This window comes from Loxodonta africana, chromosome 13 (genome assembly GCF_030014295.1).
Source record: "Loxodonta africana isolate mLoxAfr1 chromosome 13, mLoxAfr1.hap2, whole genome shotgun sequence".
Taxonomy (NCBI): Eukaryota; Metazoa; Chordata; class Mammalia; order Proboscidea; family Elephantidae; genus Loxodonta; species Loxodonta africana.
The window spans coordinates 38,763,589-38,776,387 of NC_087354.1; the positions used below are offsets into that span (position 1 = coordinate 38,763,589).

At 39.8% G+C, this 12,799-nt stretch overlaps 1 protein-coding gene across 2 annotated transcripts in view; it reads right to left on the bottom strand.

Moving 5' to 3' along the window:
- Window positions 1–2,437: 2,437 nt before the first annotated feature.
- ETFA (electron transfer flavoprotein subunit alpha) overlaps window positions 2,438–12,799 on the bottom strand; it is a 94,656-nt gene continuing 84,294 nt past the window's right edge. Inside the window, exons 11-12 of one of the 2 annotated variants that reach the window (XM_023552957.2) lie at window positions 10,510–10,590; window positions 2,438–2,755 (exon numbers count right to left, since the gene is read on the bottom strand). In XM_023552957.2, coding sequence (XP_023408725.1) covers window positions 2,717–2,755; window positions 10,510–10,590 — 120 coding nt within the window. In that variant the 3' untranslated portion in view covers window positions 2,438–2,716. The remainder of the gene's footprint in view (window positions 2,756–10,509; window positions 10,591–12,799) is intronic. The other variant, XM_010593776.3, reaches the window with a different exon arrangement.

Here is a 12,799-nt window from a genome sequence, read left to right on the forward strand (position 1 = left end):
AAACTAGGAGTATATAGCAAGGTGTATATGAATTTTTGTGTAAGAGACTGACTTGATTTGTAAACTTTCACTTAAAGCACAGTAAAAATTAAAAATAAATAAATAAAGTACATGCAAAAAAAAAAAAAAGAAACTTGGAAGACAGCTACCTGGCCATCTGGATGGAAGAGATCCATATTTGTACCCATTCCAAAGAAAGGTGATCCAACAGGATGTGGAAATTATTGGACAGTATCATTAATATCACATGCAAGTAAAATTTTGCTGAAAATAGTTAAAAAACTGTTGCAGCAGTACATCAACAAGAAACTGCCAGAAATTCAAGCAGGATTCAGAAGAGGATGTGGAACCAGGGATATCATTGCTGATGTCAGATGGATCCTGGCTGAAAGCAGAGAATACCAAAAAGATGTTCACTTGTGTTTTATTGACTATGCAAAGACATTCGACTGTATAGATCATAACAAATTACGGATAGCATTTCGAAGAATGGGAATTTCAGAACACTTAATCGTGCTCATGTGGAACCTGAACCAAGAGGCAATTAATTGTTCGAACAGTGCAAGGGGATACTGTGTGATTTAACATCAGGAAAGATGTGGGTCATTGTACTCTTTCATCATATTTATTCAGTCTGTATGCTGTGCAAATAATCTGAGAAGCTGGACTACAAGAAGAGGTGGCATCAGGATTGGAGAAAGACTTATTAACAACCTTGATATGCAGATGACATAACTTCGCTTGCTGAAGGTAAAGAGGACTTGAAGCACTTACTGATGAAGACCAAAGACTTCAGCCTTCAGTATGGATTACATCTCAACATAGAGAAAACAAAAATCCTCACAACTGGACCAGCAAGTGACATCACGATAAATGGAGAAAATAATGAAGTTCTCAAGAGTTTCATTTTACTTAGATCTACAATCAATGCCCATGGAAGCAGCAATCAAGAAATCAAACGACATATTGCTTTGGTAAATCTGCTGCAACAGATCTCCTTAAAGTGTTAAAAAGCAAAGATGTCAGTTTGAGGACTAAGGCACGCCAGACCCAAGCCATGGTATTTTCAGGCCTTATGTGTGTGTGAAAGTGGAACAATGAATAAAGAAGACTGAAGAACTGATGCCTTTGAATTATGGTGTTGGCGAAGTATATCGACTATACCCTGAGCAAGGTGAAGCCCCTTAGGAAGAGCCTCAAAGACACAAGATATGGAAGTTTCACAGGGTGATTCAAGCCACAGGGCTTTGGAAGTCGGTTTACCTTCCTTATCTCTGTGCCTCAGTAGCTCTGTCTGTACAACAAGGGACTGGCCCAGATTATTTCTGAACTCTGACATTCCAGGATTCTAACAGAACGTGGTAAAATGACACTACTTGTGAAGGGACATCGTTTTACTGCTCTCCTTTCACGTCATTAAAAGAAGGTTGGAACACCAGAGACGCTTCACTTCTAGAAGTGTTTCACAGCAACTGATTGTGACACAAACCAAAAAGTGATCAATTCATCAGCAGATGCAGAGGAAGGGCCCCAGGCCGGCTACACCGAGGGACTGGCTGGTCCCCTCTACCACCATCCCTAAGGTATCACTGTCACCTCCCATCTCTTCCCTGCCATTCTCCTTGTCCTGGTCGCTACTCCAATTCTGCAGATCTGGTCCATCATGGAAGTTCTCTCCATTCTACCTTCTGACTCCTGGCCTTCTGTGACCCCAGACACCTGCCCATGCCTTCCCACAGGCCTGGCCACAGCCTCAGCAGCCTCTGCTCTTGGGCCTGCACCACCCCAGCCCTCTGTTCCTGTGACGCCCGGACCTCCGCCGTGCCCTAGAGCGGCAGCGTGCGTGCCAGAGTAACCACAGCGTGCGCTGACTCACATGCCCAGTTGCTTTTCCAAGGGAGCCCAAAGGGAGACAAAGAATAGATCAGGAGGGCGAGGACAACCACAGCATTCGCTGAGTGGGATTTTAAACATTTATAACAAACTATCTGTTTGCAAAGAGACTATACTGTCCCAAAACATGCACTCTGTCCCCACGCCTTCTTCTTTACTGACACAAATTCTTACAAACTGACAAAACCTTAAAATTGAATGGAAAATTAAACTTCACTTTAGCCAACTAAGTAAATTCTGCAGGTTTAGGTTTAAGTCCGGTCTGCTTCTGTCACATTAGCCATGGCTTTCTGAAGACCAGAGTATGTTTAAATGGGAATATGAAAACTGGAGTATGGCCACGCCTGTGGTCATGCATTTTTAACTCTGAATTTGCCGACACACTTCCATTCTTTTCTGATATAGGCCCTTCCACAATCAGATTAGGTTGACCAGGCTGGCGGGAACATGCATCTTCACAATTTCTCCTAAAACACAGAGCTCTCCATGAACAAGGGAGGCAAAAAGAATAATTTTTACTCCCATTCTTTTTAAGAAGACAGGCATATTTCTGATAATAATTTTAAAGCTGTGGAAAGGCTTTATTATATATTTTATTATAGAATTAGAAAATTTCAAAAAATAATTGTTTGGAACCAAAAATAATTAAAAAGAAATATAACAGTCCCATAGAAAAAGCGTCCTGGTATCTCTTAGATTTTTTTTTCCAAAATGATGAGAATTTAGCTCTCCAAGCTTTCCAATGAGTGTTAGAATATCCTTGAATTTCCATGATTCCAGCTGAATACTTCGACAGTTTGCCTTCTTAAGACATGATCATGATTCATTTTTTCTTCAACAGCTCAGTCATTTCAGGAACCACCTGCAAATTAAAAAAAAAAAAAAAAAGTAAACAACTTGAGCCTTCACTGTGGTCATGGTCATAGCTCCTTAACAAGCACCAAATCAAAACCCTAACCCACTGAGTCGATTCTGACTCACAGCGGACCTATAGGACAGAGTAGAACTGCCCCATAGGATTTCCAAAGAACAGCTGGTGGATTCGAACTCCTGACCTTTTGGTTAGCAGCCAAGCTCTTAACCACTGTGTCACCAGGGCTCCTTAACAAGTACACAGAGGCCAAAACACAGTGCACGTCACTGCTGAAGCACAAAGCGCCCCTGCCAGGGAACTCTTGCTCTCCTCCTCCCACCCATGGGGAGACTGCAAACGTTCTGAGGGAGCGACCACCCTGGACAGAGGGCTGGCAGGGCCAAGAGCCCACTCACTGCCTATGAGGCCTTTTTTTTGACACAACAACAAACCTTAGGAAGGCATCAGAGAAAACAGAAGTCTAATTCTTCTTGTCTGTGTTGAGAGTAACATGTGTTTTTTATCTTCATGTTTTCCCCAGCATTCCTTCCCTTACTTCATACATATCTTTTCTTCTAAGTCCACACCAAAGTCTCTCACTTAGGCATGCCTCCCGTCAACCTCCTCTAACACTTCTTCTGTCACTGACTGTTCATTCATTCACCATTCATTCATTTCACAAACATTTTGGTTGCTTCCTCAGCACACGTTACTATCATATGGACATAAAACTGAGCTGCACGCTGAACATTCACGGCCATCACCCCTTATTAAAATCAAGGGCTTCAGTGCTGATGCAGTGGTTGGTCAGTGAGCACAGTATGAAACCACAGAAAGGGGAAACTGACCGAGCTGGCACTGCTGACTGGCTGCAACCGCAGCTTCCAGTGTGGAGCCGCTTTGCGACTGCAGGGTGACGTCACACAGAGCCCACCTGAAAACTAGCCCAGCCACTTGTGTAAAATATCAATTACCCAGTCTTTCAAGGGGCTGTCGGCTGCGCTAGCTCACAGAGATCCCAGCTGAACTCACCACTGATGAGTACAGCCTCTCAATTATTTAAGAGAGCTACATTTCCATTAGGTGGAAATAATGTGTTCGTACAAAATTTATTAAGGAAATTGTCGACATGTTGTTTCTTCCGAATGTCACTTTGTCTCCAGCTTATTAAAAAGCCCATGTTTACCATGGAGCCAGCAGGCATTAGCTCAGGGGCAGCAGTAAGTGCTGGCCCCACTTCCCCAGCTTTCCTCGGTGGAGAGGCCATGAGCTCATGCCAGCCACGAGGGTGACATGCTAAACGAGCCTCACGTGGGACCTGCGCGGCTTGTGAAAAATAGGCTAGAGCCCAACTTCCTTCCCCAGGAAGTCCAACATTAGTTTGGTTTAGAACATACAATTTTTAAAAAGTTTTTTATTTATTTTATTGTTGTTGTTGAGAACAGTCACAGCAAAACATATGCCAGTTCAACAGTTTCTGTATGTAAAGTTTAGTGGCACTGATTGCATTCTCCGAGTTGTGCAACCACTCTCACCCGCCTTTTCTGAGTTGTCCTCCCTCACTGACAGAAACTCACTGCCCCCCAAGGTTCCATATAATCTTTTGAGTTACCGTTAACAATATGATTTCGTATAGCTAGTTCTTAAAAGAGCATAATGCTCAAGGCAGACTTTTTTTACTAGTTAAGCTAAGCTATTGTTTCGTTTTAAGACTTCAGGGGATATTTTTGGTTTAAGATTTAAAAATTATCTTAGGGCCATGGTTTCAGGGATTCATCCAGCTTCCATGGCTCCAGAAAGTCCATGAGAATTTGAAATTCTGTCTTGCATTTCCCATTTGATAGAGATTCTTCTATAGAATCTTTAATCAAAATTAAAACATATAATTTTTCAAAGCCCTTACAGAATATCCCCCTGCCACATTACCAAAAAAAAAAAAAAAGAGTTTAAGGGGCTCTCTCCATCATCTATATCCTTTCCACTAGACCAGTCTCAGACTTTCCAAGCACCCTACACAATGTCTTCTTGGGGAGGAGAAAAAATCAACTCAGGTTCACAGAGTACATGATGGCCTTAGCATACTGAAAGAGCCACGTTTCTGTTCTATTTTAGATATAACGGAGAGCAAAGGCAGCTTCCTACTCAGTACGACCAAATGAGAGTGAATGTAAGTTTAAAAACAGGCACACTGTGATATAAATCACAATACAATTATTAGTATTTTTCACTGATTTACTTAGTACTTCCCCAGGTTAAGCACTGTGGGAGACAGAGTTCAAGCCTGATTCTCACCCACGGAGTTTCCTACCCTAACTGTGGAGCAGGGACACAGGCCTATGAATCACCCAATCAGAAACTTGCTCATCTTATGTGTTGAGTAGAAGAAATTAAATGCTTCAGATTCAGAAGTTCTAAGGAAGGAGGGTTAAGTGTGGATTAGTAAAATCTGGATCATCAACATGGAGAAGAAAAGGATTCTGGACGAAAACTGAGGCGGCAGAGATACACAACGCAGGTTTTTAGACATAGCAATGAAATTAGAAGGACTCTAGAGAATAGCTGTGTTGGGGAGAGATGAAAAAGAGGGTTTAAAAAGGCAGGTGGTAAAAACACTCAACAAACTAAGAATAGAAGGGAAAGAACTTCCTCAACCTGATAGAGGGCATCTATGAAAAACTCACAGCTAACAACATACTTAATAGTAAAGCACTGAATGTTGCCCGCCTAAGATCAGAAACAAGGATGTCAACTCACACCACGTCTATTCAACATGGTACTGGAGGTTTTAGTTAGGGCAATTAGGAAAGAAAAACATATAGAAGAGATCCAGGTTGGAAAAGAAGTACAACTATCTCTATTCACAGATGAGATGGTTTTGCATATAGAAAATCCTAAGGAATACACACACGCACACACAATAAAATAATAAACAAATTCAGTAAGGTTACAGGATACAAGATCAAAATAAAAATTCAACTGTATTTCTATATACTACCAATGAACAATTCAAAAATGAAATTAAGTACACAATTTCATTTATAATACCATCTAAAAGAAGTCCAAGGTTTGTACACTGTAAACTATAAGAGATCACTGAAAGAAATTAAAGAAGAGCTAAATAAATGGAAAGACAGTACACGTTCATGGCCTGGAAGAGATTAGTTGTACCCTTACGCCTCACACTATAAACAAACATTAGCTCAAAATGGATCATAGACCTAAACGTAAGAGATAAAACCATAAAACTCTTAGAAGGAAAAATAGGAGTAAGTTTCTGTGACCTTGGATTTGGCAGTGGTTTCTTAGATATGGCACCTAAAGCACAAGAAATGAAAGAAAACAGATCAATTTGGCTTCATCAAAATTAATTTTTTTTCTGATTCAAATGACACTACCAAGAAAATGAAACGACAATCCACAAAATGAGAGAAAAATATTTGCAATATACCTGATAAGGAACATGTGTCCAGAATATATAAAGAACTCTTAGAACTTAAAAATAAAAAGAAACTCTGTTAAAAAAAAAAATGGGCAAATGATTTGAATAGACATTTCCCTAAAGAAGATACAAATGGCCAATAAGAACATGAAAAGATGCTCAACATCATTAGCCATTAGGGAAATGCAAATTAAAACCACAATGAGATACCACTTCATCCCCACTAGGATAGATATAATCAAAAAGACAGACAGTAACAAGGGTTGGAGAGGACGTGGAGAAATTGAAGCCCTCAGATATGGTTGGTGGGAATGTAAAATGGTACAGCCACTTTGGAAAACAATCTGGCAGTTCTACAAAATGTTGGACATTGAGTTACCATGTGACCCAACAATTACACTCCAATTTCTAAACCCAAGAGAAATGAAAACATATTCACACAAAAATGTGGATGTGAATTTTCATAGCAGCATTATTTATAATAGCCAAAAGGTGGAAATAACTCAATGCCCATCAACTGATCAATCAATCAATAAAATGTGGCATATGCCTACAATGGGATATTATTACAATAAAAAGGAATGAAATACTGATACAGGCTACAACATGAAGCTTGAAAACACTACAATAAGTGAAAGGGGACAGTTACATGAAATGTCAGGAGCAGGCAAATCTGGAGACAGAATGCAGATTAGTCTGCCACGGGCTGGGGGAGAAAGGAATGGAGAGCGATGGCTAACCGGTACGGTTTTTGGTGTGATGAAAATGTTCTAGAATTAGATCGTGATTAGTTGCACAAGTCTCTGAGTATTCTAAAAAACACTGAATTGCACATTTTTAAGAGAGTGAATTTTATGGTATGTAAATTATATCTCAGTAAAGCTATTTAAAAAAAAGACAAGTGGTGCCCTATTGCTTCAACTCCAGTAACCATTTATTGAGCAGCCTCTATGGAAGGTACATAGACAAACAGGGAGGCTAATATTTGTCACGAACTGTACTATGTACAGTATAATCTCATTTAATCTTCCTTACAACCTCGTAAGGTAGGAAGTATATTTGTATTACTTACGAGGAAGTTGATGTTCAGAGAGTAAATAACCAAGATAATTTAACTAGTATGCAGCTAAGGCAGGATCTGAACTAAAGCACTTATTTGCTGTACTTATTTGCTACATGGAGCCCTGGTGGTGCAGTGGTTAAGAGCTACGGCTGCTAACCAAAAGGTCGGCAGTTCAAACTCACCAACCACTCCTTGGAAACCCTATGGGGCAGTTCTACTCTGTCCTATAGGTCCACTATAAGCCGGAATCAACTTAATGACAATGGGTTTGGTTTTTTTGGTTTATTTGTTATATAAGGAAAAAAAACAAAAACAAAAAAATTTGTTCAAACTAGCTCATACAATTGTTGAAAGGTGAAGTGAAACAAAATAAATATTAAAGAACAAAATGCCTATATTTTTACTCCAGACATGATTAAATTTGGTGAGTAAAGCATCCCCTAGGGAATTATTAGCCTATAACTATACATACTTGTGATGTGTAATACAGCTTATAATTTGTTTACACAAAAATTTAGTGTAAAAAATGCCCTCTTTGCAGTTATTATCTGACTTATATTTTCTTTATTTAAGATCTTAATCCAAAATAGATAATGCTAATTCTCATTATTTGTCACAAATATAATTGTATTTTAAAATGTTGTTATACCTATAAGCATTGGATTTTAAAAGACAAGAGTGGTCCCAGCGAGAAGCATACTCATTAAGCAACCCTGTCAGTCTGAATTACTGTAACATTCATCTTTTACCATTTGCTGTCGAGTCGATTCCTACTCAAGGCGACTCCATGTGTGTCAGAGTAACAACACCCTAATTCTGATTTCAGCTGAGAAAATGGTCTGATGGGTACTGTCTAGTTTCCTAAAGTCTGTCAAAAGGTGCGGTTCTTTTTGCTGCACTTCATCTAGGGATAAGAGTAGTGGTGAACGACGTGGCTGTAGGACCTGACCAGCTAGAAAGGCAGGGTGATGAGATAGAGAACAGTTGTGCTGATAACCTGCAGAGTAATTTCCTTAGATCACATTTCTCTGGGACGCAGACAACGTAGACAAAGGATGCATATGGCTTGTTGTTACTCACGTAGTAACAAATGGGAAGCTGCAACATTACCAGTACTTTAAATAAAATTTTCACAATTTTTAATTAGTTTTTTCACAAACTGCATTAATTAACTTTTCTCCTACCATATTAATCAAAGACATATATAACTTCTAAGCAGCATGAGATAGTCACTGCCTTCATTTAATTCTAGCTAAAGCAAAGAAATGCGATGTCTTAGTCCAAAAGGTCTTTCTACAGTCTACAGTCTCTCAACACCGGGCTTCTTAAAACACCAAAAATAGCTTGAGAGCCTCAGGCTGGAAATCAGCTGGTTGGGTGAGTTTTGAGGTCCCTTTCCACTTTTGCTCTCTTAGGGCTCTCACCGAGATACCTGTTTAAGTACACACACACACACACACACACACACACACACACACACACACACACACACACGCCAAACCTGGGAGCTGTCCTTACAGCAGGCGGCATTGTGTGTGCTGTGGGATACCATCCCATCAGTAATTTCTAGAGATGCTCCTGCCCCAAGGCAGGTAGTCCACTGGAGACACATTACAAATTTCCAACTGTTCACGGTTCCATCATTTTATTTGTAAACCCCCACATGAGCTGGAATACACAGGACACAAGGCGAAGTAGACAAACATTCCTTAAAATAAACAAAATTACTTATAAATTATTAATATATTCTTGAGGGAAAAAAGGCAACTACAGCAGATGCCTGCCTACAAACATGTTAACATGGTACACTGTTGCTGTTAAACAAGTATTTCATTTTACTTTTAGATAAAAAGAATCTTTACCCCTCTATCCTCACCTCACTGGAACTAAATGCTTCCTACTCGAACAAAGTTATCCTTGTATAGAGACACAAAAATTTCTCTTTTTCATACCAGCTTCCCCTCACACTGGGATATCTTAGTAGCCAAATGATTGCCATTACTGTTTGTTCTTATACACTTTAGTCAGGCAACAGGAGTACCTGACCTACCTGAACCCCAAATTTCAGATTATAAGATTTTAGGTTCACTGAAAAGGGGCAATCTTCTTCCCAAGGCAAGATCTAGCCTCCTGAAGCGAAGGATGGTCCACACTGACCCAGAGTACCAGCCTACCCTAGTCCTTGCCTGCAGGCTGGGCCATTGCTGAGCTGCTGAAGGGTCCTCCTTCCACCCTTCACTGGGCATGAAGACAGCCTTCAGAGTACAGATGTGCTCTTAAGGTACAGCTCACGAGTTCATCTGGATCATGTATGTACAGTGCTGGTGAAGGCACAGTAATGGGCCAATACTCTTGCTGGGGGGACCACCCCAGCTCTGTTCTCAGGCTGAAGCCTTTCCACTGAGGCCCGCAGGCCCTTGTAGTGGTTTTATGTGAGGAGATCCTCACTCCAGCAAACCCACCTCTCTCAGGATTGTATACTTTCAGAGAGTCAGTTCCTGTGTAAGTGATTTCTGCACAAGGTAATCAAGAAGCTCATAGGCAGGCCGGGGGGTGGGATGGGGGGGGTGGGAAATAGGCCAAGCTGCGCATGAGCTGTGACCTTTAAATGGGGCCAAATACTATAAAGTGCTCATCAATATCACTAATCAAATAAGCCATTTCTCCCGTGGAGAAATACAAGGGCAGCGGCAGGATAGAAAGAATACCTAAAAAGTGGAGAGTTTAAGGAGTAGGAAATAAGTGTTCTTCCCTACATTCATCATGTTAGGAAGTCCTTAACTCTTAAACACAGCAAGCAAGCAAACCTGCTGAGTCAAATCAGCTGGACTCGAGACCCTACTCTTGCCCTGAGAAGCTACAGCATCCTCGGCAGATTCCTGGATGAGGGGGTTTGATGTGAATTTCTTTAAGGTACCTGCCAAATACAATTCTAGGTTATACTTAATTGAGTCACTTCACATTGTAATACTAGCAGAGTACAGGTGATACCAAGAGCCATTTGGATCTTTTAAAAGCAATTTGAACTCTTGCTGAAGAAGAAAATTAGACTACTCTATAAACAGCATGTATCTACTAGGGTAACTTCATTTTAAGCAGGTCAAAATTGTGTACATACATTAATAGTGTGTATACATATACCGGCAGACACATACACACACACACAAAATGATTTACTATAATAGTTTCATTCCTGACCAACTCTGAGTGGTTCTTGGATGACAATCTAGATAACTGCCATCTCTCTCAAGGCCAGCTTACCTTAAATAAATCTGCAACTATTCCATAATCTGCCACTTGGAAAATTGGAGCTTCTGGGTCTTTGTTAATGGCTACAATGGTCTGTGAAATAAAAAATAAATAAATAAAAGGAGTTAGCCTTTATCAAGAAATCACATACCACATAGATTAACGGTTCTATTTTAACTCTTCTTACAACAAATTGATATTCTTAAAAATATCTACCAAGTAAGATTCATTTGGTGCATCTGTGCCAATATTCTAAATTTATTAGAAATTTCTGGGTTGGAACATAACAAAATTATCTCCCACCCCCACCCCCAGCTCATCTCAGTATTAAAAAGGTTTTAAAATCATTATTTTTTTTATTATGACAAAATACATATAGCATAGAATTTTCCATTTTAACCATTTTTAAGTGTATAATTCAGTGATATTAATTATATTCACAGTGTTGTACAACCATCACTATTTATTTCCAAAACCTTTTCATTACCACAAACTCCCTACCCCTTTAGCAATAACTTCCTATCTTCCCTTCCCCAACCCATGCAATCTCTAATTTACTTTTTCTCTATGCATTTGCCTATTCTAGATATTTACTATAACAAGAACAAAACCTAAAAACCAAACCCACTGCCATCGAGTCGATTCTGACTCACAGCGACCCTATAGGACAGAGTAGAACTGCCCCATAGAGTTTCCAAGGAGTGCCTGGTGGATTCGAACTGCCGACCTCTTGGTTAACAGCCATAGCACTTAACCACTACGCCACCAGGGTTTCCTAACAAGAACGGCAACAACAACAAAAAAAAACAAACTTGTTGCCTTCGAGTTGATTCTGACTCATAGTGATCCTACGGGACAGAGTAGAACTGCCCCATAGGGTTTCCAAGGAGCGGCTGATGGGTTCGAACTGCTGACATTTTTGGTTAGCAACTGAGCTCTTAATGACTAATACTTGCCCTTTTGTGTCTGGCTTATTTTATTTAGCATAATGTTTTCAAGGTACATGCATGTCATAGATGTTTAGAACTTCATTCCCTTTTTTGGTTGAATAACAGCCCATTGTGTGCATATACCATGTTTTGTTTATCCATACATTTGTTAAGAGACATTTAGGTTATTTCCACCTTTTGGCTAACATGACTAGTACTGCAACTCTGGTGTAAAAGCATCTGTTTGAGTCCCTGCTTTCCATTCTTTTGGGTATACATCCATGAGTGGAAGTGCTGGGTCATATGGTAATTCTATATTTAACTTTTTTAGGAACTGCCAAACTGTTTTCTAAAATCGTTATTTTTTCTAAAAGTTCTTTTTTGACTTATGAAAAAAAGTTTGATCTTAGATAAAAAAGTAACAATTCCACCCTAATTCACAACCTTTGTACCTCCAACTACTTCCATCTCCACATACTCCATATTGCTTGTTGTTTTAAAATTATTATCTTTTGTCTGTTCTAAGAATATAAAGGCTAACTAGTCAACCTGTTCATAAAAGAGAACTTTAAAATAAAAGATTTTAAGTCTTTATGTATGCGACAAACATATGTAATAAAACAAGCAAAAGTTTCTCTTATCTAATTTTTTTTAATGTTAAAGGTATAACAACAGCTTATTAAAAGCATAAGGAGAAATAATCACTCAAAAAGGTGCTGTGTGATACAGGTGAAGTCAACACAATTGGACTAAATCAAAAACTAATAAGTTTCCTGAATACAACCAAACACTTGGAGGGACAGAATAGCAGAAGCAGGGGTCTGGGAATCATGGTTTCAGGAGACATCTAGGTCAACTGGCATAACAAAATTTATGAAGAAAATATTCTGCATCCCACTTTGGCGAGTGGCATCTGGGATCTTAAAAGCTAGCAAGCGGCCATCTAAGATGCATCAATTGGTCCCAACCCACCTGTGGCAAAGGAGAATGAAAAACACCAAAAAAACATAAAGAAAATATGAGCCCAAAAGACAGAAAAACCAGAAAGAAAGAAAAAAAAAACCAAACCCATGGCCGTAGCGTCGAGTCCGACTCATAGTAATCCTATAGGACAGGGGAGAACTGCCCCATAGAGTTTCCAAGGAGCACCTGGTGGATTTGAACTGCTGACCCTTTGGTTAGCACCCATAGCACTTAACCACTACACCACCAGGGTTTCCAAAAGACAGAAAGGGCCACATAAACCAGAGGCTCCATCAGCCTGAGACCAGAAGATGGTGCCTGGCTACCACCAATACCACCCTGACAGGGAACACAACAGAGAGTCCCTGATGGAGCAGCAGAAAACTGGGGTGCAGAACTCAAATTCTAGT